At 36.3% G+C, this 26,339-nt stretch overlaps 1 protein-coding gene across 1 annotated transcript; it reads right to left on the bottom strand.

The window, feature by feature from the left end:
• Positions 1–12,628: 12,628 nt before the first annotated feature.
• LOC149088776 (uncharacterized) lies at positions 12,629–17,398 on the bottom strand. The gene has a single exon (XM_089252328.1). The coding sequence runs from the start codon at positions 17,396–17,398 to the stop codon at positions 12,629–12,631; it is 4,770 nt and encodes a 1,589-aa protein (XP_089108454.1).
• Between the last annotated feature and the right edge of the window lie 8,941 nt (positions 17,399–26,339).

The following is a 26,339-nucleotide window of genomic DNA, read 5'->3' on the forward strand; positions in this document are numbered from 1 at the left end:
ATCCTACATTGATCGCTATAGGATTATTGCATAAACGAGTGATTTAAGGTGACCCCATAGGAAATAGTTACTCGGATTGAGATCCGGCGAACGTGGAGGCTAAGCAATGGGTCCCGCGCGTCCAATCCACCTCCTTGTGTATATAACATCGAGGTGATTATGCACCTCGCGGGAAAAATGTGCAGGGGCACCATCATGCAGCACCCGCAATCTGCATTATGAGATCCTACATTGATCGCTATAGGATTATTGCATAAACGAGTGATTCAAGGTGACCCCATAGTATATAGTTACTTGGATTGAGATCCGGCGAACTTGGAGGCTAAGCAATGGGTCCCGCGCGTCCAATCCACCTCCTTGTGTATATAACATCGAGGTGATTATGCACCTCGCGGGAAAAATGTGCAGGGGAACCATCATGCAGCACCCATTGCTGTCTTCTCGACCGTAAATCAGATGCATATCAACGCATTCCTCGTTCGTGTAGTCAGCCTTCACGATACTCATTGAAATGGACAACTAACCGCTACACATGCTACACCGCATACTACAGCAATAGCGCTAATTTACGTCGTCCGCAGCGCATGCGTTTCGCGACGCTGCTTAAGTCCGATATGGTGAGCGAACCCACGAACGCATTCAGCGATCAACTGACATCCACCTTTCGTCTCCTCTGGACTCGATCCCGCATACGTTTTTCGCGATTTTCATCCTCTCAACGTAGTTTGTGACGTCATGTTCCATTGCAATTTTTGTTCGCCTTGATGTCTACTAACAACCCTCTGAGTTTGTCGGTCCATTAACAGAACACCTTGTGTATACAGCTAATCAATTTATTAAGAAAATATTTGATGGCCAGATGGCAGTGCAATTGCAGATGAAATTCTTGTCAAATAGAAAGGAGGGGGGAGGGACCGACAAAATTATTATGAAAATGGGGTCACGTTCCGGGAAAAGTTTGGGAAGCACCAGGTTAGCTGAATGGTCTCAGATATCTGCTAGATATTGTTTCTTTCCGACACCCAGAACAATGCGACTTACCTTCCCGCACTTCCTTGGATAATACGTTTCTATCTGTTAGAAAATTTAGGTGTTTTTTTTTCTGAAATTGATTACATCAATTATCCAATAATTAATTTTTGTGTATTCTTTTACTTATTGTTTAATGTTTTTTCGGCTTAGTTAGTAATTTTGGCTTCATTATTTTTTTGAAAAAATTATTCAAAAACGAAACTAAGTAAAACTCACGCATTTTTAAAATTTTTTTGAGATTCGGAAAAAAAAAACCGATTCATTGAATAGTTCTTCACTTATTGATTCCAGCCTCAACAACTATAAATTGATATATCTCTGACGTTTTTCCTGAGTCATGTGTGTTCACGACAGTATCAAATATAAGCGTAACATGCTAATAACACGAAGTAACAATGAAAACAAACCCCGAAATAGTTTAGGTAAGTAATGGTACTTTTTCTCAACCGAAATGGAAAATAAACACGATCACTAATCCAAAAAGAAACTTTTGCAATGGACATTTTGCGTGAAATATTTCTGCAAGCGAAAACCAAGAGATGACGTGGCAAAATATTAGTAATTTTTTAGGAAGCGAAAAATTCAATTTCTATAATCATTTTCCTGAATAATCAGTCAAAATGTTGTAATTTATTTTCCCATTTCGCACCCCCAAAAATGCTCTCCCGCACCCACGCGGTTGGGAACCACTGTTCTAGATTTACACAGTTCTCTATTCGAAAACGGAGGATCCTGAAAATGAAATCTGTTTTCAACCGAATGCTTTCTTCAAATGAGAAAAGATCCTGAAATCTGGTAAAAATTGTGGTGTTGTTTTTAAAAGATCGTGTTACGCTATTTGGAACGAATTCCATTTTCCGCCGTCTTGATGGAGAGACTAGTCATCTAATGAACTGCTTGCTCTTCGACATCAACCTCGGCATAAAGCATGTCAAGTGTTTATGAAGGTCTCATTGCGTATATAAGAACTTTTTTTTTTTCATTTTAGTGTCATTTGAAGAGGGAGAGAAAGCACGATGGCCGAGTGGATAGAATATAAGAAAGAGTGTCTATTGATTTCGAAACCAGCTATCACAAGCATGAACATCCGACACAACTCACTCTTTTTTCCTACGAACGATACTATAGTATGAAGTGGCTTTTTTGCAATGAACCGGGTTTTTAATCGGTTTTTCCTCAGATAAAGTAATTCTGATACACATAAACAATATGAACGTAATTTTATCTCGAGTGGTTTTTTCTTTCAAATTCAATTCAAATTTATTCCAGTTCAAGACATGTAATAAAAATTACAATGTACAATATATTATCAGTCGACAAGAGGCCGGTGACTGTACAGTCGACCGTAGACACTTTTTATGATCAAACTTTTAGTGAAAGGGAAAGAGTAGATGCTAAAAATGTGTTAAATAGAATGAATCTATACATTGAACAGTATATAAATAATAATTATAAATATACGAACATTCGTAATTATATACAATTACAAATACATACATTATATCCAAATACAATTTTCGTATAATACATTCAAATGAATTTCATATCCGATGCTGAGTTAGATAGAATTATGGTCTACGCAGGCATAAAAGTAATAAGGATTTCGTTATTGGATATGAAAGTATACGTCAATATCGTCTATTGATAAGATTAATTTGAAAATGAATTTTGTGTAGGTAAGTAAATTTTGAATTTCTCTAACGGTAATGCATTGCAAAGTTTAGAAGCTAAGTAGTAGAAATGTTTTCGAAAAATTTTGACAGTGCGGTATAGTAAAAATTTCAGTTGGTCGTCGCAGTGGTACATTATTATTTGCTACACATAATGACTTATCCCGGTATAGAGTGAGAAGAAATAGGTATATAACGTTATGTCTAAAAGGTAATAATTTTAAGGTTCTGTATATTGGAGTATGAGGAGAACTAACATTATTCATGGTTTTAAAACATTGACACTATATTGATTACAAGTTTGTTTTACAGTATCCACCCCAGATTATTATACCATAGTTTATATAGCGGAATAAAACAGTGCATAATATAAATCATTCAAAAACTTGGTTGTGACACTTTGTGTCTGAGATACAATAAATTATCTTAAACGCGTATAAATTTCAAGTTTATATACAATAAAACGGAGTTTCTTTGAAATTTCGTCAGTATGTGTTTTCCATTTTAAATTCTGATTGATATCGAGACGCAGGTATTTAGTTACTTCACGTTTAAGTATTTTATTACAAGAGCAATCAGGGTTTAAAGAACAGGTTGGGCTTTTGGAATTTTAAGTTTAGATCAATTTCAGTGTTAATTTTCAACAAACCATTTTCTAATTAAACGAAGGTCTTGGTTGATCCCAGCTGTTAATGTATTAATGTCGTTTGAAGGATATAATATTACCGAATCATCTGCATACGTTATCATGGTTGCGAAAATGTTTAATTTGCAGAAATCATTTATAAATGATTAAGATTAATTTAATTTTAAAATAAAAGTAAAAATTATAATGATTGGTTTTTAAAATTTTACCTCATCCGCATTATATAGGGGCTATTCAAGTATCACGTCAGCATCGATGGGGGAGGGGATTAGGAGGGGATGAGGAGTCAGCCAATTTGCTGACTTTTGATGACGGGGGGGGGGGGTTGGATGATGCTTACGTCATCAACCAACCTTTATGAAAATACGAAATATTTTTTACTGGCATCTGACTCGGTGCGTCAAAGACGAGGAAAACCTTCGATAGTTTGTGGGAACTTGAAGTAACATCCCCCCCCCCCCCATTAATAAGTGCCCTGCTTTAGTGATCTATATGTTTCGTGGATCCAAGTGATTTGGAAATGTGTCCGGGCCGCTTAAGTGCTCTGGAACTGTGCCACGCATCACTCAGGTGATCCGCAACTATATGCCGCGGATCACTTAAATAATCTGAGAATGTGCCGCGGGTAACTTGAGTGATGTAGAACCGCACTGGGGGCCACTTAAGTGCTCTAAAACTACGTCACATGTCACTCAAGGGATCTCTAAATGTGTCACGGATCGCTCAAGTGTTTTGGAACTGTGTCCGGGGTCATTTAAGTGATCTGAAAATGTGCCACGGGACACTTAAGCGATCTGTAGCTTAGTTCATTTTTACAAAATTAGGTTTGAGGAGAGCAGGCCGCATTAGATAACCCCCAAGGAAATATTTGGTCCGCGGGCCAAGAGCCTTTATGCGATTTATCATTATATGGCTTAGACGGTGGATCGCCATGAATTTGTTAAAGATAAATTTTGAGTTCATAGCCTTCAAATAACATTGAAATTAACAGAAATTGATTATAATGACATATAAAGGTATTTTCTTCGGAAATTTCAATTAAAAAAAATATTTTTTTGCATTAAAAAAATAAATGTTTGGTCATCGGGGGGTGGAGGCACACGAGCTCCTCGATGTCCCCCCCCCCCCGTGTACGTCTCTGATCTCACCAATATGTGTTAGGATTCAGAGGGGCAGCGCTGATTTTTGACGACAAGCGGTGCTCAGAGTTCTGTCCATTTTTTTAATGTAATATTTGGAAGGAAATCAGAATTAATATGACATACTGTACACACATATACAGTTTCTGTCGGCGCGAAATAGTCTAATTCAGTTCACGCTGCGCAACAAACCCATTCCTAGAAAAACCCGGCTTAACAGTTCTATTGTCACCGCAAAAGCCATAAATTTTACAGTGATTACTGACATATAGTATAGTATAGTATAGAACCGAGCACGCCCAGGCTCTGTCGCTTTTACGATATAAGTTCATTGATCGTGAGATCGTGGGCGTGCCGGAAAAAAACTCAAACCGGCAAGCCGGCCGGGAAAGCACACCCGGTTCTTACTGACATATGCCAAAACATCGAGTGATCTGGTTGATGGCCACCTGGAATGGACACGTGTAGTTTGTTTATTGCTTGTTTCTGAGAATACGCAGACGCGGCGAGCCCCAAAGAAGCGGGTTTCGATTGTTTTGACGGTCATATGTCCTTTCAAAATTTTTTCCCCCTTTGTGTTTTAGCGTTATCCTCGAAAGGTAAGAAAGTCTATTGTAAGCTTTTGGAGGTTACAAGTGTGCCGATAAGAGACACATACGGTACTCATACATGGTAAGTTCTTTCTATAGAGCGGGGGGGGGGGTCACTGTACTGTTGGTCTGGAGGAAAGTTCTTTCCATTATTTCCTGTAGAACTTTCTTTGGCTGTGTCAAATCTGCCGTTAGTAATGTCGAGAAAACAGAAAACAACAGAAGCTGTCTCGAAAAGACAAACTGGAAATTTTGGAATAAGTCGAGATAAGAATTTTTAAATTAATAACTGAAGTTCATCTTGAAAAACTGTTGAATATCCTTGTGTCAACTTTGAACATGATTATAAAGCAGCAAAAAACAAAATCAAAGACCAAGCTGCTGGTTGCAAATCATCTATCTACTGCCAAAAGATGTCAGTCCAAGATGAAGCTTTTGTTGCAATTTTTACCCAATTTTGTGTTCCAAGTGAAATGTTCTGCTAAATTTTATTGCTATAAGTGATTTGAAATGCTATTTAATTTTTCGCCCCCTCAAGTATGTCATATATACATATATACATATATGACATACTGCTTCATAATCAAGCTGTATCAAACAAAGTAAGGTGATGTGTAAGACATTAAAAAAATTCCAAAGCTATGAGAACTTAAATGAAATTCTCACCGAAGACACGAATAATAATTAACCCTACAAAAAAAAAAGTTTAATAATCAAAGCTACAAACAAGTATATTAAAACGTAATATATTACGCGTTCAAAACTTTTGGACGTGAAGGAGTACGGAAATTTTTTTTTATAAGACCACGCGGGATGTAGAAATTTAATTTCAAAGATAAACTTGGAAAATATTACGAAGATGGATGCGTGGGAGCAAGAAAAATAACATTTCATTATACGTTGAGGATTATGCACCGACCGTCAATAATCCTACTTTTTTTTGCGAGAATATTATGAATTCACTTTTTTTCTGTTTGTTTGGAGTCGATCCGAACTGGAAATGGATTTTTACGTCATTAAATCTTAGAATAATGGCCTACCGCTCGTAATTTTGTCGACTTTTGATATTTTACGATCATTTACAGTCGGATTTCTGAGAGGAAAATATTCCGTTATATATTCCGGAAGAATGTTCTCATAAGAGTGAAATACTTCAATCTATTCCGTTTTTTGAAAGAAAAGAGAAAAGAAATTGAATGCAGTCAATTATTTTCTTAAGATTGATGAATTGTACTTTAGCTTAGAGAAACAAATGTCGGAATAACTAACTGTGTGTGTGGACGTGATGACAATTTTTCAAGAACTTTGAAGAGGCCGTGGAGAAGCTCTCATTTAAAGCTCTTCCTAAAGAACCTTATTGATATATCCGAGAGTCATCTATGGTATTTTTCGACCAGATTGGCACTTTTCATGTTGAAAGTACTCATTGTTAATAGAATCTTTTTCGAAGACCGACTGACTCCTTTGAAGAGTCCACTTTTGTAGAGTCAGCAGCCACTTCAAGATGGAATTTCATTTTTTGAGCTTCTCTTCCTTGTTTCTAGGTCGAACTACGGAGAGTTATTCGGAGTATTTCGTAGCATATCAGTTTATTCTCCAACGTTTCGACGTTTCTTTGTAGAAATTTATTCTTTAGCTTTTCTTATTAATAATTTGTTTAATGCATTTAAAAAAAGAAAATATATATTATACAAGATATACAGAAAGTAGAGATGCTGATTTTTTGGAAAGAAAAAAATGCATCGATGCCTAGACGGGGACTCGAACCCACGCCCTCTCGTAGGTCTAACGAGCGTGATACCACTATGCTATAGAAATATATAGAATATTTCCTCCTTGGAGAGTATATATGCTGAACGGTCTGATGGACTTGATGTCACTTCTGTGCAATCAGATGATTGCTGTCGTTGTTCATTACACGTTGCCATTCAACATATATACGCTCCAAGATGGGGAAATATTCTACCACTTCTAGCGTAGTTGCTGCACACTCGACCAGCGTATGAGAGGGTGTGGATTCGAATCCTCTAGAGGCAGAGATGACTTTCCTTTCTAAGAAAACAGCATTTAAACATATAGCCAGCTTTCTACATATCTTGCGTTAACACAATGGAGGGGACATATTTTTCCTACAAAATCTTATATATTGAGAATATAGATAACATTTAAAAGCCGTGAATCAAATAAAGTGCGAAGTCCCAGATTCACAATGGTACACGGTGTACATATTCCAAGTCCCTCCGTTCTGAGCTGTCTACAACAGTAATTATGCATCAGAAAAATTATGAAATTTATAGAGAGACTTAATAAATGTACACTAACTTGTTTTGTTCAAGACCAGACTCATTCCTGGCAATGATAAATGTATGGAAAGAATTTTCAAAGCTCCTTGAAGATTGAAAACTTTTACATAGATTTTGATACAAAATCACCGTGTTTGTGAAAGTGTTTCACTAGCAAAGAGCACCTTATTTTGTAAATAACGTCATTCTTAGTGGAGAAAAGAGAGTTTAAATGATTCTCCTGGAGTTATTCAAGGGCACTCTGCCATGGGGATTGAACAATTTGGTCACGTGTTCGTAATAAACTATCATGCGCATTACAATTTGCATAGAAAACGATCTATGATGGAGATAAATGTATTAAAGGGTCTCATGCCTTTTAACGTGGGTCAAGAAGCCTCAGAATTGGTCAAGAAGAATCCCGGAAGCTTTATTAATATTGATCCTTCATCTCGTTTTGAATATACAAACTATACTTTGAATTGTTCCCCCACATAATCGATTACCCCGGTTAAACAGAGAGTCAAGTCTATCTTCACCTATGGGTCCCCCTTAACCAATGTATATACACTATATACAGTATACAAGGTGATTATAATTAAAGTCCCCGTACTCTGAGTGGTTTTTCTCAAAAACTGCTTATCCGAATGCAGGTAAATTTTTAGGATATCTTAATAAGAACATGGATTTATGAACTAAAAAAAAGTCAAAATTTCGACCACCAGGAGAAAAAATTTAGCTTTTTCATTGCATTTTCCATTTTCCCATTGTCCATATAGCGTATATACCAGGTTTCAATGATGGAATGTGACCTCCAGAACGGGCGCTGTATATTTCTGAGAAGTTTCACTATGCTGAAGCTGCTCAGACCAATGAGTGCTGCTAGCACCCGTCAGTATATTGACTCTACTCCGACCTATAATAGTACCCGTTCTAAGGACGTATTCCATTGAAACTTTGTATTTACGCTATATGGTCAATGGGAAAAAATAAAATTCAATAAAAAAACGCCGCTTTTTCACCTGGTGGTCGAAAATTGAACTATTTTTTTATTTCATAAATATCTCTCTCATGGTCTCATTAAGATATACCAAAAATTTGGCTCCATTCAAATAAGCAGCTTTTGTGAGAAACTACTCAGGGTAAGGGAGATGTAGTTATAATCACCTCATAATCACAGGGTGCATAGGTAGCAGGGCGTGTGACATTTTACTGGCGAACAGTTGATCCTAGAGGTATACTTCCAAATAGAAAAAGTTTCCAAATAACGCGTAGTACTCAGGTATGTCATTCATGTTTCAAGGGGTTGCATAGTTATTGAAATAAAAGAAATTAACTTTTTATATATAAAGCCACCGTGTGCCCAAAACCCAAGTAGGAATAGAAAGTTGTTGCCCTGTGTCTCTCCGACGAAAAATAAAAAATCCACGTTTCTCAGGGCAATATTCACTGAGTTATACTAATTCGAAAAGCGGAAGAAAGTTGGGGAAAAAAGAGCTTTAAATGCGGAAAACCCGCTTTACCTGCATCTTAATCCGTTGTTTTCTCCAAAATTTCTTCCGTTTTTCGAATTCTAATATCTCAGTAAATATTGTACTTGAAGCATGGAATTTTTTTGTTGGCATCAGGAGAGACAGGACAACAACTTTCTAATTGGGTTTGGGGGCGCACGTGGACAATATGAAAGTTATTTTTTATTTCAATAACTATACAACCCCTTGCAACATGAACGACATATCTGAGTACTACACGTTATTTGGAAACTTTTTCTAATTGAAAGTATACCTCTAGGATCAACGGTTCGTCAGTAAAATGCCACACTCCCTGTTTATAGTTATTTATTTTGTTCTCAATTTTTTTCCCATCCCATAGCATTAAGACATACCGAATTTTCACAGCTTTCTGAAGAATAATCGCGACTTCAAACATCTTAGAAGAGAAAAACTTTTATTACGTACATCTTGTATAATTTTTAGGCTCTTCTCTGGGCCAACTACTCAGCCAAATAGGTGATCGATAACTTCCCAATAATTATTGGTATGAGTATTGTAATACCCCAAAGAAATAATGATTTTTGAACTCGGTATGAATACATCACATCGCTAATTAACTTCATTAATATTAAGCATAAGTCTCTTAAAATTCAATCAGCGCTTCACGAAAATGCAACTAATGACATTTTATTGAATAAAATTTCTTTTCTCAAACTTACATGTCCATTTTGTTTCTCCTAATACAATTTTAGTCTCCTAATACAAAAATAATGAATAAATCGATATTTTTGTAGTAAAATAAAACACTTCAAGAAAGGGTTCTTGTAAGTCATTGTATATACAGACAGAGACGATAAAAACAAGAAGAAGAAATACAAACTTTTGAATACAATAAAAATACCTAGAAATAAAACATGTCCAAGAAGAAGACGGTGATAGTTGCGGGGAATTCCGGAGTTGGGGGTGGGGATCCTATTACTACCACAAATAGCCTTTGATAAATAGCATCAAGTAAGTTTCTTACTCCTCCACATTCATTACTTTGATTTTTCAGCCTTAAAGAAATATTACGCTTGACAATCTACTCGCAATGGCAGTTTGTTTCCGCGGTTTCAAGTTTCTACAGAAAGAAGAAGATTAAGGAAAAAATAAAATAAAACAAAAAACCCGGAGTTTTTTTTTTTATCTTTGAGGGAAAAGATTAAGCCCCCCCCCCCCAACCCCCCTCCCCTCCCCAAAATCCTTCCCTTGCCATCACAATCTTCTTTTTTTTTCCCAGCTCCCACAGTCCTGACTAATCGCCTTCATCTCGATTCATTGCCACAAAGAGAACAAAAGAATCTCCTTTTTTTTTTCCCGATTTCCTAGAAATTTTTTTTTCCCCTTTGTTTTCTCTCTCTCTCCTGATTCTTTTCTAGTTCCGTTTTAATGTTAAAGCGCTTTTGTTCCGAATGAATATTGGGAACTATTCAAGGAGAAGACGTATTAAGAACGGGAGATTTATATATAGACTTTTTTATATATAATAATTCTTTTCTTTCCACTCAAGCTGTGATTCACACCACTTTCGTAGTTAAATTGATTGAACCTCTTCATCGAAACTCCTTGTGTGTTTTTTTTTTTACTTTGGGAAGTTAAACTCGAAGAGAATGAACCTTTAGGAACTAGTCCCATAAATTTCGACTAAAGCCATGATAAATACGCTGGACACCCATTGAGATTCTTGCTGAGTCTGCAACAATTCTGCCCAGTCATTAAATGAACTCCCGTGTTTTTTTTAATGGACAAAAACATAAAAAGAAGAGATATAGTGGAACTTCGTTTATACGACGTTCTAGAGACCGAGTCGAAACGTCGTAGAAATGTGTTAATCGAATAACTAAGACTTTCAAAAACAATGCTTCTTCCCCTCACAGACATACAAAATAATATAAAATTCAATGTGTTCAATTGAATCTCCAATTCCGTTGTAGAAAAACAACATATCTCATACTTGTGGGAGAAAAAATTAAATAGCATTTCAAATCACTTATAGCAGTAAAATTTAGCAGAACATTTCACTTGGGACACAAAATTGGGTAAAAATTGCAACCAACAAAAGCTTCTCGACTTTGGGAAATCTCCCATCTTGGACTGACATCTTTTGGCAGTAGATAGATGATTTGCAACCAGCAGCTTGGTCTTTGATTTTGTTTTTTCCTGCTTTATAATCATGTTCAAAGTTGACAAGGATATTCAACTGTTTTTCAAGATGATCTTCAGTTATTAATTTAAAAATTCTTATCTCGACTTATTCCAAAATTTCCAGTTTGTCTTTTCGAGACAGCTTCTGTTGTTTTCTCGACATTACTAACGGTAGATTTGACACAGCCAAAGAAAGTTCTACAGGAAATAATCGAAAGAACTTTCCTCCAGACCAACAGTGACCCCCCGCTCTGTAGAAAGAACTTTCCATGTATGAGTACCGTATGTGTCTCTTATTTGCACACTTGTAACCTCCAAAAGCTTACAATAGACTTTCTTACCTTTCGAGGATAACGCTAAAACACAAAGGGGAAAAAAATTTTGAAAGGACATATGACCGTCAAAACAATCGAAACCCGCTTCTTTGGGGCTCGCCGCGTCTGCGTATTCTCACAAACAAGCAATAAACAAACTACTCGTGTCCATTCCAGGTGGCCATCAACCAGATCACTCGATATTTTGGTAAATGTCAGTAAGAACCGGGTGTGCTTTCCCGGCCGGCTTGCCGGTTTGAGTTTTTTTCCGGCACGCCCACGATCTCACGATCAATGAACTTATATCGTAAAAGCGACAGAGCCTGGGCGTGCTCGGTTTTATATTATACTAGCTATAATACCCGGCGTTGCTCGGGTACAAAAATGGGAAAGAAAACATGTTGCGAACTTGTAAAGGATAATAAAAATGAGAGGAACATTTTATAACAACAAAAATGAGAGAAAACATGCTACTAACTTGTATAACGACAAAAATGAATGAAAAAACATTTTGCGAACTTGCATAATTAAAAAAATAAATAAGGGAACATGTTTTGAACTTGCACAATTGCCAAAATTGTAGAGGAATGCGGATTTGTATAATTACAAAAATGCGGGAGAAAACATGTTGGGAACTTGTATAATAACAAAATTCAGAGATTAAACATGTTGCAAACGTGTATAATGACAAAAATGAGAGAAAAAACATGTTGTGAATTTGCATAATTACAAAAATAGATAAGGGAACATGTTGCGTACTTGCACAATTGCCAAAATGATATAGAAATGCGAATTTGTATAGTTACAAAAATGCGGGAGAAAACATGTTGCGAACTTGCATAATGACAAAATTGAGAGATAAAACATGTTGCAAACGTGTATATTAACAAAAATTAGAGAAAAAACATGTTGTGCACTTGCATAATTACAAAAATAGATAAGGGAACATGTTGCGTACTTTCACAATTGCCAAAATGATATAGAAATGCGAATTTGTATAATTACAAAAATGCAAGAGAAAACATGTTGCGAACTTGCATAATGACAAAATTGAGAGATAAAACATGTTGCAAACGTGTATATTAACAAAAATGAGAAAAAAAACATGGTGTGAACTTGCATAATTACAAAAATAGATAAGGGAACATGTTGCGTACTTGCACAATTGCCAAAATAATATAGAAATGCGAATTTCTGTCATTACAAAAATGCGGGAGAAAACATGTTGCGAACTTGCATAATTACAAAAATTCAAGTATGTTGTGAATTTACAAACTATCATTCTAAAGCTTTATGATAAACAATGTTTTTAGTCTTTCCTTCCGGAGCAAATACATATAAGTTTTCAGGTGATCCCACCCTGGAGCATGCGACGTAAAGCTGGCCGTGGGAGAAGCATGGATTTTCCAAATTGATACCTGCAACTTTGAGAGATTGTCCTTGAGCTTTATTGATGGTAATGGCAAAGGCAAGTTTTATGGGAAATTGCAATCTCTTGAAATCAAAAGGCAAGTCAGTTGTTATCATAGGAATTCGTGGAATGAGCACATCTTCACCTTTACCACTGCCAGTCAATATTGTCGCTTCTATGATGTTGGCCATAAGTTTCTTGATGCTTAGCCTGGTTCCATTACACAGTTTTGGAGGATCCAGATTTCTCAGAAGCATAATTGGAGATCCGACTTTTAAAACCAGTCTATGAGGTGGCAATCCTGGCGGTTCTAAGGAGTTGAGGAACTCTGTTGGGTAGTAGGTGGCTTGATCATTTTCAACGACTGTGTCAAACGATTTGTAAGCAACTTCGGGATCGGGAAGCTTGCTTTGTATTATCATGTTTATTGCATTAACATTGTCGTTTTTTGGTGACAAAATTGCACGCTCGCATAACCATTCGGTGTTTTTAAAATTTTCACGGATGTTGGGAAAAACTTTGTTGATAACTTCCTGGAGCGACGGTAACAGCTGACAAAAATCAGGGGGGAAAGAAAATAGCATGGTGGTTGGATCCGTCGGAAAATTGCCATTGCCAAGACGCAGTAATTCATGCGAGAATTTTTGCATCGACGGATTTCTCTGTAAATAAACTCTCATATTTATCTTTAGTGATAACTTTTTAGTGTACTTCCAAAGATGAGATGCTTTGAGACATGCATTCAGTTGGTCCACTGGCGTTGAACGTGGGATGACAGGGAGAGTTTGGCGAAAATCTCCTGCAAGAACAACTACAGCACCTCCCATTATACTCGAGTTTCCTCTGATATCTTGCATGGTTCTGTTGAGTGCTTCAAGAGACTTTTTGTGGGCCATTGTGCACTCATCCCAAAAAATGATCTTGCATGCCTGAAGTACTTTGGCTTGACCAGTATGCTTGCTGATGTTACAGACGGGATTTTCCGACCATGTCATATTCAAAGGCAATTTGAGAGCCGAGTGTGCAGTTCGTCCTCCATCCAGTAACGTTGAAGCAATTCCAGAGGAAGCCACGGCGACAGCAATACCACCATCTTTACGTATCTCGGCCAAAAGCAAGTTGATGAGGAATGTTTTTCCTGTACCTCCTGGTGCATCAAGAAAAAAAAGTCCACCATTTCCATCAGTAACAGAATGAAAAATAGTACTGTATGCATCTCGTTGTTCTACATTCATAAGGGGCTTGTTGAAAGAAACATACGTTTCCAAATGGCTTTTATTGTAGCTCGTTTCTCTCAATAAATCTCTATCAAGGACATCAGACACGTTTTGAGAAGGCGCATCGAGACCTAGCTGAGTGAGAGTTTTTCCATTCATCGCTAAACATACATTTTCAAGCAATATCAAGCTTTTATCGAAAATGTCTAATGTGAAATTCAAGTCCAAGCCTGGACACGCTTTTCGTGCTTGCATAAGAATATCTTCGCTCAGATTGGTTTTATGCTTTTCCCACAGATCTTTGGGGTTAGATGGGCTGCAAGTTGTCAGTATGATTGCAAAAAGCCTTCGTAATAATGTCATCTCCCAATGCTGGTCGTCTTCTAGTAAACTGTGCTTCTGGCATGCTTCCCTGAATGTTTGACACACTTCTCCTTCAAAAGTTTTTAGATCTGTGAAAGAAGTCGGACCTCGAATGGTATGGAGCAATAATCTCAGATAGTAGCACTCTGCATTGTTTGGGTGAACTGTGTAGACTCGTCCTAATGTGTCCGTTGCTCGAACATCGTATCCTGGTACTGGATAGCCTTTTTTCCTCTTTGTGAATATTTTTCTCGATGTGTCCCATGTATAATATTTGGGAACTTCTGAGTACAGCAACGTTTTTGCAAATAGATCTTGTTGGCACAAAAAGAAAAAGGCTGTCAATGTTGTGTTTGGGGGTTGGGTAGCTTTCTCTCGAGCGTTTTCGTCAGTGAAATAGATTCGTTGTCCATTTTCTAGGTGAACGCTGAGATGAACAACTGGTGGATAACGATCATGAATTGGAAAATTTAGAATCCTCCAAATTGCTTCATTACTGCTGATATACCTTCCCATTTGATATTTTGTGATCTCGTCATTTGGCCTACTTCCGTCAGCTAACTCGAAAACGGCCATGTCACTGCCCTTGTTGACATACTTACAAATGTATTTGATTGATTTCACGGAGTTGCAGTATTCGACATTTATATGAGCCTGGAACATCTTCGAAAGCAGTGGAGTATATGGTACGACCCATTTGTTGTCCACTTCAATCTCATTACAACTGTTGTTCACTTTTAATTTGATATTTGCTGTGTGTCCACCGTCTCCAGGTTTTCGCCTTCTGTATAGAGGATAGCCATCATCTCCTGTTTCAGTTTCATGCCTCAATTGCCGGGGATATTTTTTCGAGCACTTTCCATCCTTCATGCATGGCGAATTGGAATTAAGGGCTCCGCATGGTCCATGAATCATATTCTTCGTAATGACTTCAAACAACAGAGGATCTTTTTTTGGATCTGGAAGTTCCGCTGATATGACACTGTCTATCTGAGTTGGACGAATCTTATCTTTGAGCCATATTAGCATATGAGCATGTGGAAGCCCTCTTTTTTGCCATTCGACTGAATACATCCAACAGCGACTTTCCCCATAAACATAACTCTTGGTTATTACGTCAATAAACTTTGTCAATTTTTGTTTAAAAACTCTCGCGGTCAAATCATGTCTATCACTTGGCACTTGACCGACCATAAGTTCTTCTTTAACCTCGGGCCAAGCAGGATTACACGTGAAAGTGATGAATAGATCTGGACGGCCATATGATCGAACGTAAGACATAGCATCTTGAGCATACTCGTGCATATGCCGTGGACTTCCGGTAAACGTAGCCGGTAAAATTACCGTTTGGCCGATGTCTGATACATTTCCATCGCTAGCTACGGCATCTCTCAAGTGAATGTAGTCATCCACTCGTAGCTTCTTTTGGTTCAACCTTATGAAAAGGAGGCGCTCGCTCTCAATTTTTGCATACATATCAACGACAAATTGATGAAAAAGTTGGCGACATTTTAAAATGTGGTTTGAACACTGATCCCTCATCATTATTCTATATGCATAGAAATCATTGGCAGATACTTTTTTATTGGTTGATAACCCTGTGTTGGGATCAGTTTGCTTAAGATTGAAGTGATATCCATCTTCCCCTTGCCAAAACAGCAATGGATACTGAAGGGCATCATATGAGCGATGCGTTTCCGAAATTCTTTGAAGAACATCATTTCGTTTGTGAATGACTATGTCCCGGCTATCGAATTCATTCCCAACCATGATTATTGCCACCTCATTAATGTTGGGAGAATTAAAGCGTCGCTCATGTTCACCCATAGGTTTCTTGTCCGCTCGTATAACGATTTTATATCCATCAGAAGGCATTTTTTCCAATGCCGTTTTGAACAAAATAACTAAATTGTTATTATTATGAAGAAGTCTCTGCAAATTTAGTACTACATCTTTTCTCATTCCTGAAATATTGTCGCAGCGTTGGTTGGCTTCGATTTCTTCATTGCCCATAAAATACACTTGTAGAAATTTTGGGCTTTCTTCGGTTTTGGGAAGAAGAGATCCAGCTTTATGATAAATTTGACCTTGAATTTTGAAAGTTGGCATGAAACCTGTTTCTTTTACAGTTGCTGTTGTGCCAAAAGATGTCATTTGGAAGCATGAATTATACTTTCTTATATTTTGCAAGAAATGCTTTGATTCTGATGTTGTGCCCGACACATAAGAAAGCAATGGTTCCGGAGGTTCATTTAATTGCAATATTTTCACTTTTCCATTTGAACAACACATTCCTGGTGATTCAGTTTTGAATTTTTTAGCTTGACAATAATTACATTTCTGATTTATTTTTCCAATTACTACTTTAGGATGGTACTGATAATTGCAGTTTGGATTATAACTGAATGCTGCCAATTTCAAGTCAGATGCTGTTTCTTTTGATTGGCCATGACGATTACGATCTCTTTCTAATCGATCTCGACACTGCTGAGCTGTTTCTTCTACTCTAGCTGCTGCTGTTCTTGTCCTATTCTGCTGAAGTCGGCTCAATCGTTGATCCGTCGTTTCTTCTTCTCTAGCTGCTGCGGTTCTTGCCCGATCCTGCTCTAGCCGGCTAACTCGATGATCTGTTGTTTCTTCTTCTCTGGCTACTGCGGTTCTTGTTCTATTCTGCTCAAGTCGGCTCACTCGTTGATCCGTCGTTTCTTCTTCTCTAGCTGCTGCGGTTCTTGCCCGATCCTGCTCAAGTCGGCTCACTCGTTGATCCGTCGTTTCTTCTCGTCTAGCTGCAGCGGTTCTTGTTTTATTTTTTTCAAGTCGAATTCTGCGTCTGTTCGTTGTTTCCACTGCTCTTGCTGCTACAGTTCTTCTTTTGTTTTCTTGTCGTCGACATTGGCGTTGGTGAATGTTTTCGGTGGTTCTCAGTACTTCAACTCTTCTTTGGTTTTCACAAAGTCGTGATTCCCGATTTTCCAGCGACTCCGATTTCCTGGATAATCTGATTTTTTTTGTTTTTGGATTGATAAATCCTATCGCTTTTCGTTTTTTTGGAGGCATTTTGGTTACGCAACACTAAATTAAAATAATTTGGAATTATTGTAAACACAAAAAATCAAGCGTTTAGATAGATATACTGCATCACTTCTGAATACAGAGATATTTTCTATGATACTGACTTGGCCTTTGTAACAGCTTGGATTTCCATTTCTCCTAGCAACAATAGCTGATGCTACACGGTTTTCTCCATGTACTGGCACCATTAAAGAAGTGACAAACCATTGTAAAGGCATATACACGTCTGAAACGCATTGCTAGGGAACCACGGTAACCAAAGTAAACGTTCGGAAAGTGATTGTTAAGGCCCAAAAACCATTGTTGCCGGACAGTTTTTTGCCCATTTGGGGCATTTGCCCTGGTCTGACGAAATTTTAAAGTAGCCTATCGTTCAAGTCGGGTCGCATTTGGTATATATGCAAAATTTGGCGACGATCGATCTAAAATTGTAGATTTGTATAGAGAACATACACACACACAGACACACAGACACACAGAAAATCAATTTTATATATATAGAAGACTATACTACATGTCAGTAATCACTGTAAAATTTATGGCTTTTATGGTGACAATAGAACTGTTAAGCCGGGTTTTTCTAGGAATAGGTTTGTTGCGCAGCATGAACTGAATTAGACTATTTCGCGCCGACAGAAACGTGTTACATAATTACGCTACGCGTTTGTGTTTTCCTAGCGAGGCGCATCAGATCAGGGCGGCTATATTATAGTATATGGCCTTGGCATCAGTTACTGTCGTCTGCATGCTCCGGTTTGAAGGGGAAGGAAAAGAAAACACACAAGAGTGAAGAGAATATCGGCAAAACCGCAGCGCACGACGCATTTGACTCCTCCAGAAGCAGTCGGCCAATCACGCCCGACGTAAAGCGCTGTCGTGAGGCGTATTGCGCTCTGTAGGAAAACAGTCATGCTGCTTTTCTTACTGGTGAGGGGACGGCGTGTCGCGCTGGGCGAATCACGTTGCGCGCATAACAGGAAACCTGCTCCTAGGAAAACCCGACTTTAGCAAGAAGAACTGTTGCAGCAACGGGTTTGCACTGCATACAACAATTGTGCTCATTTTGAGGGATATAAATGACATTTTTTTTTCAAAAGATTCGGAGTTCGAGGAAGTGAAAACGTCGAATAATTGAGGTTTTACGGCGAATTAATGAATTATTTCAACATTAAAATGTATAAGAATCAACTAAAGAGTCAAACGTCGTATAAACGTCAAAGTCGTATAACTGAGCGACTTATAAACGAGGTACCACTTGTAGTAGAAATTGGTGAATGTAAAAAACAATCGAGAACGGAAACTCGGAAATTACTATTTACCCTCAGAGTTCCCTTTCAGAGGTTAAATAAAGACATTTCCGACAGTTTTTAATGAGGAGTTCATTACCATTAATGCTATTTTCGGTTAATTGGAACGGGTTTAATACCTTATGAAGACATCCAAAGGGTTATAAAAGATCCCGATACAAAAGTTTCAATCATTCCAGCCTCGTTTAAATGTTAATGAAAGATTCAGCAACGGTTGGATTAAAATAAACGATCTCTTTAAAGAAAAAATATTCATTTCTTTTTTAGTGGTTGAATATTCATCAAGCGTTCGTCGTAGTGGTATGGTTCTAGTTCAAAAAATGCTTAAAATGTGTTTAGGAATTAAAGTTGTTACCATGCTTCTCCTGAGGCCATCAAAAATATTTCCCCGTTTTTAAGTACAATATTTGAATTAAAAAATTGGAGAAAAGTTGGGAAAGAATAGCATAAAAACGAAGGAAAAAAAGCTTTCTCCGTTAGTTTATGCTGTTCTTTCCCAACTTGTCTCCGATCTTTTAATTCAAAAAAATATCTCAGTGAATATTGCACTTAGAAACATGGGATTTTTTCGTTGCCCTTCAGGCGAGACAGGGCAACAACGTTGATAATTTGACTTTAGAGGACAGGGTGTCTATATAAAAAAGTTAATTTTTTATTTTATTTTGTGACACACTGTATTTTCACTTTCAAAACTGGTACAGAGTGGTTTTTGGTTTTTTTGAACATTTTGAGAATTCTTTTAAATTAAAACTACACCTCTAGGATGAACGGTTGGTGAGATAAAAGCAACATTAGTACTTATAGGACACCCTGTATAATTTGACATATGGCTACAACATTTTACTGGCACAAAAAATACACCTCATAATTTTTTTTTTCCGTTCAATATAGATGTCTCTGCACTGATTCTGTATCAAACCTGTTATCAAGCTCTTCCCAAACTTTATGTAGTAGTTGTCCTCACACGTCTTTATCAATTAAATTTGATGAGAAGCGCCGATGTCGAAAGCCTCAAAGCTCTGGTAGATTGGCTAGTAAAGAAGACAGATACCAACTCTATTACTTTACATTGCATGAAAATTTCATCGGAGTACGACATATCCATTTATTTCTCAATCCACCTTTGAATAATTTTAGAAAATTACGATGGGAATTATTGATATATATCATAATCACTATCCTGTGGATGGATGACAGAGTCTGATATCACCAACAGTTGACTGTTCTCGGTCGATATGTGGATAGATGAAGTCCCTATCATTAGTCTCCTTCTGCTGCATCAGTAAATTTTTCATGTCCAGATATAATATATGTACTGTAGCGGAATGCTCGCAGAAGATAAAGTGCAATCACTTCCTCGTTATGTGACGCCATGTTACTGAACACAAGACAAGTTCTATCTGTAACGATCGCAAGCAGGAGAACCAAAGTTATACGTAAAAAAACTAGATCACCCTATATCTCTGATAGTGTAGCCATAAAATAAATAACGAAACAAAGCCAGTTATTTGCACCAGGTATATACAGTAGGCTAATATTCAAAATATTATGAAAACTGTTGAAGCTCATGGGGAAATACACAGTTAGTTATTATGCGGCAGCGTTTCTCAACCTATAGTTCGCTGACCATAGTTGGTCCGAAGGCAGATTTGATAATTCGATTCCAACCGATGCTGTGATTTTAATAAACCATACGTAGTAAGGCATTACTTCGTCAAATTGTTACAAAATATTTCTTAAAAGGAAGTTTTTTTCTACTGGATAAATCAGTGCAGAGGTTGAATTTCCAAATGACGCATACAGGGACATACAAAATTGCATGCAAGCTGCTTTCCGTGATCGCAGTGCTGAGAATTACGTAAACGATGACCACAACATACAAACTCAACCTGACACGACAGTTATAGATTCTCTCATTGAAAATTTTTTAGAGAAAGTCCAAAACAAGCGGATGAAGATGAGAGAAATGTCATAATTTTCAAAAGAAAAAACAGTGTAGGGTGAAGTTGCAAAAAGAACTGCAGAAATTTTTCTTTATAGCAAGCATAATGACTCGGGCATTTTTTGTATGGCTCCTGAAACGAAACAGTTTACTGAAAGGCAGGCAGCAAAGGGTGTGAACTGCATGCAGAAAACTGTGTTATAAACTACTGGAAAAAATAAACATTTATTTATGATCCCGTTTTTCAATATTTCACTCACCATTTGTTGATGTGAATAGTTAATGTATGTAATGTACTGTATATATTGTAATTTTGAAGTAAATGCAGTATGCATGTATTTTTCATAAATAATGTATCACATATCAAGTGATAGATATTTAATAATAAGTTATTGCTTACTGATTAATAATTTTTTTCATTTATTTTTAAATTATTTACTTTATTTTTCAGTTAATTAGCTTTTTTTTAATTTCAATTTTTCGAAATCGTTACATAATTTTATACATTATGTCAACTAAGCATCTATTAACCCTGTGTTCAACGGCAAAAAAAATCTGGGTCCCTAGCGATTCGGTTGAAGAAGGTTTTACTGTATTATACGAAAATGAATAAAAGGTGGGGATTATAAGAGCTGCTAGAAATCGCAGTAGATAAAAATGTATTTGACGAAGAAAACTTTCAAATGGATAGATGATATGATCATACGTATTCCATTGAGGGGGAACTGGAATCTTAAATATTGTAAAATACGGGACGCCGTCAATTGTGATCAAAGAACGTTGCATACGCAAAATCCTTAATTGTAGTCAAAATCACTGAAAAATCGAGGAAAAAACGTTAAACCTGACACATATACGTAAGATTAATATTTATATTTATAGCCATAATTATATATATATACATTGCTGAACACTGATTTTGTTCTCAAAGTTATTTCAGTGATTTTAGAATCATTTTGGGGAGCTGATTCCAAATCTAATCAGTTTTGCCGAATTGGTTCTAGTTTTTGAGATAATGAATATTCTCAACAATGAGATTTGTATGCTTTTGTGTATTATCAATGAAATTTAAGTTTCACTTCATCTCAAAAATTAGAGCCAATTCTGCAAAACCAATACGAGATTCGAATCAGCTGCTCCAATATACCCTAAAACCGTTAACGTTTCCTTAAGAACATGGAAAAGCATTTTTTTGGTTGAGCAGTGTTATCATAACAATTATCAAATGTTGTTTATTTACGATTGTAGTAAACATTACAAATTTAACTAAGAAGCGTTGAAAAACTGGGCAAATATTTAAAACAATTCGGAACCACTGAAAATACTGGAATGTCACGTAATACGGGACACAAGTGGTCCATCGAATTATTTCAGGTGCTTTATTTATTGGTCTTTGGGATTAGAAAGGTTGAGAAACGCTGTTGTATAATAGTAAAGCTGGGATTACACCATGAAAGTAATGTCAAAAAAATTTTTTTTAAACATCAAAAATACAATTGACTCACTCGGGTTACTGGTTGGTTCTCTCAAGTTTTGTAAAATATATTTTATCAAACTTTTATAGCGTAATCCCAGCCTAACGAAACTAAGCAAACTATTTTTTTCCTTATACAAATACAAGGCCACAACAGGCAAAATGCGTAACGAGATGGTCTCTTAAATATATAAATATATAGGTTTTGAATCTTGTATATCAGAAGAATTTTCCTTATATATTGGAGTTATACGAAAGAAGGAGAGAGAGAGAGAATTTTAAGAAGAAAAACCTCACATAAATTTAAAAAAAATTTAAATATGCCTGTGAAAATAAATCTCAGACTCGCGATAAGATTTTATTCTTACTTACACCGCTCCGAAGAATAACATACGTATGTACGCCATTTTGTCATTGGAGAAATGAACTAAGAAGGGCAGGGAAAACAACAAAGAAAAAGAAAACAAGAACAAGAGGCAAAAAAAAACATAATAATGCAAACAAACATAAACTTTTCGGAAGTTTTTGTTGAAGTCTTCATATTTTCTTCTCGAATCTTCTTTTCTTAAAAAGAAACAAACTAAATTCCGAATATAAGTCGTCGTATCCGATACAGAACTCGTATCAGGACATTTGAATTTTTCTTTATTTTCCATATATTTCCGAATTTTATTTCGAAAGTTTCTTTGAAAATGAAACTAGTCATAAAGTTTCTTTGTGCAGTTTAAATACGAGAAATATAAGAAAGGAAAAAAAAAAAAAGGGAAAACGGAATGAGAGAGAAAGATAAGAACAGGCAAGAAAAACTATTTGGGATCTGTTTCTTTATGGCGATCCAGGAAAAATTCCCGTTGATCTTTTTTTTGGGATCACGGCAAAGAAATTGCGGGACATCAGGACTTTATTCCAATTTAGAAATGCACGCCGTGGGAAATAAAACTGAACGTTCATCGCTTATCGTAAGCTGAATATAACAGTAATAAATTTGATTGTTCCATGTTTATATCTACATGCGTCGGGTAGCGAGCATCTTGCCCAAATAACAGAATGATGTAGTCTTTATTTCGGGTTTTCGGGTGCCATCATTATCTGCTTTAATGCAGGATAAACGCCGCCATCATTGCCATTAGCATTTTCCTTTTCTCGCGAATATGTTTCTGGTACGAAATACGTTACTCCATTTGTGCGACAATAGGGCTATTTCATTCGCTTCAAAACATTTGAATGCGAGGAACAGAAACAAAGATAGATATGCAATACACAACGAGAACGCGATGGTTTGCTTGATACGCGGCCAAATCTACTTTCCCGAGGAATTTCCCCGGATGTGTGCGGAACTTTTACTCCCATTCGAAATAAACAACTGTCTGTTTGGTAAATATGTAGGATGACAAGCTTTTCGATTTGCGAATAAACAGCGATAACGGGGATGTTTTTCGAAAATGGCACGGAAAGGAAATGTTTCTGTGAATATAGTACATATTAGCATTTCCAATTCATAAGATATTGATCGATAACGATTTATTCTGGAAGGTGTTAAAAATACATACAAGAATAGATATCGATGTATTCCACGTGTAATAACGTTTTACGAACGATGGCTATAATATTCGTCCAACACCTTCAGTACAAATTACTAGTATGTAACTACCAAAGCCCGGATGCTGGTGACCTAAGAAATCTTGAAAAATTACCATAAAAAAATGGCAAAAAAAGTCGAAAAAGTGCATTAAATTCTAAAATAATTCCTTAAAAATGAAAAAAAATATGCAGTTAAAATAACAAAATAAATATCTTTACAAACTGAACCAGTCATTATATTGACTGGAGGTCAAAGAAAAAAAAATCCACTGAGAATATTAGATGAAATCTAATGTTGACAATGAATGTGATTTTTAATAGATACTAATCTATTGAAAACCACATTCATTGTCAACATTAGATTTCATCAAATATTGCCAGTAGAGTTTTTCAAATAAGCAATTCATAATTTATGAGCGTGTGATGATATCTACGAGACAAAAGCAGAAATATCTGAAAAGACAAGATAAACTTCTCTCAGCATCAACAGATCTCCTTGGGGAATATCTGATCTACTCACAGTGTTAATTTCTCTTCAATTTCGAAATTTTTAGACGTTTCCGTCTAAAACACCTCAAAAAAATTTTCTGCAGGCAATAAGTCCGCTTATTTTCCCATCGTTTTTTCAAATTTCATGATAGCAAATTGGCCTACCCTACTTTTAACACACTGACTTTATCAATAGCATCAAATACAAATACAACACCACAACAAGTAAAATGCCTAACGAGGTGGCTGAGAAAAAGTTGCCCATAACAAATATGGATGTCATACTTCAAAATTACACAGCAACACTAATTAATAAAAATCAATTACAAAAACTAGAAGTAATAAGGTCTGTACTTTTCTGCAAGGACTGAATAGTATGGACCTTATTAATGCTATCGATAAAGACAGCGTGCTAAAAGCGACAAAGTTTTCTGAGAGGACTGAAAGTGTTCCGAACTCTGCCACGAAGCAGGGCTGAAAGAGATCTCGGAAATGGGATAAGTCCAGTGGGAAAGTTCTGGCGTTCATTCATTCATTGCAAGGACTGAATGGTGGGAACCAAAATGCTGAAGATTAAACTTATGTACGTCATCAGTTCTTAAATACTCCCCAAGGGGGAAAAAACCACAAACAAACTTATGAAATCTTACTTTACATGCAGCAATAGGATCAGAATTTTTTGAATTCAATTTTCATTTATTGTTTGGCTAAGTGTGGCCAGCTCTTGGAATTTTTACTGGACACTAAATTTACCTGGAATTGATTCTAAACTTTCTTTGTCATCTACAAAGGAAGATATAAGTAAAGTGATGAAAGTAATGCTTTTTATTTTTTGTTTAAAACAATTTTAGCCTACTTTTTATTTTGAAAATTTTTTAAAAGAAAAAATATCCCCAGAAAATGCCCTGAAACCTGAAAAAATGTCTTAAAAGTGAGAAAGTATTTAAAAATGCAAAAAATGCAAATGTCACCAACATCCGGGCCCTGGTGATTACATTGTCTCCCATACATTCGTAATACAAATACAACGCCACAACAGGCAAAATGCCGAACGAGGTGGCTGAGAAAAAGATGCCCATAAAAATATGGATGTCATATATTTCAAAAATACAGCATCCCAATCAAAAATACAATTAAAAAAAATTACAAACAATATATACACATGATAATAATATTATACAACGCCCATAAAGAATACTTATGGTTGTCTTATTCTAAGAATGGATAGAGCTTCTCGATTTACCCCAACATGTTTATCGTATTTCTTTTTGAACGTGTCAATTGTGTTACAATTTACTAGCTCCGGGGGTAAGCTATTCCATTTATTAACAACCCTATTAGGGAAAAACTCCCTGCGACACCACAAATAGCTTAAAAATTTATAAAATACGAAGGAATTGATATATGTGAATGCGGTTTGCAAAAAAATTCGTTCTCACAAATGATTTTTTTTTTGGTATAGCAAAAAAAAAAGAAAAAAAGAAATGGTTCAAATTTTGTCGATAGAGGGCTCTACATGAAAGCAAATCACTAAAAATATGCAATGCAGGGTGTACGGTTAACAGTTCATTTCTGAATTTTTCTGTTACTGGCACTTGCGTTAAAAGTTTTAATTACCATGTTGACACTATTGGGTTTGGACGTTGTTTTACCTCAGCCACGAATCACCGGCTGAAGCTTTACGAACGTTTCGGACATACTTGTGGAAGTGTCGCGTTCGGTGTCACGACATATTATTAAATTAAATAATTAAATTTAAATTACGCAATAAATGACAGAATATTTTTGTTAAGGAACATAAGACCTTTTAATATTAAAACTCATAATGAATCAGAACAATGCATTTAATCTTTCTATTATTTCCCTCACTCCAAATCAACTACAATAATTTAAATCTCGAATTCTGGTCAACAGACGACACCTTTTATCATTCAGACCAATAATAATGATGAAGCAGGGTCACTCATCACTTTTTCTTTGGTTTATAATTCAACCCACATCTTGATCACGGATACACTCACTTAAAATTGATTAAAAGCTCATTAAACCACCAACCATTCCTTTAGTACATATTCTAGAAAACTTGCTCTTAAGTTCCTTAGCTTTCTTAACTATAACTCCACTGGTGCATGT

The sequence above is a fragment of the Pholcus phalangioides genome, unplaced genomic scaffold, assembly GCF_987345545.1.
Source record: "Pholcus phalangioides strain wild (caught in Gottingen) unplaced genomic scaffold, Ppha-v1.0 ptg000003l_1, whole genome shotgun sequence".
NCBI classification, from domain to species: Eukaryota; Metazoa; Arthropoda; class Arachnida; order Araneae; family Pholcidae; genus Pholcus; species Pholcus phalangioides.

What these genes read in the sequence shown, in the direction of transcription:
- LOC149088776 (XM_089252328.1), bottom strand. Translation starts at nt 17,398, where the DNA reads ATGCCTCCAAAAAAACGAAAAGCGATAGGATTTATCAATCCAAAAACA.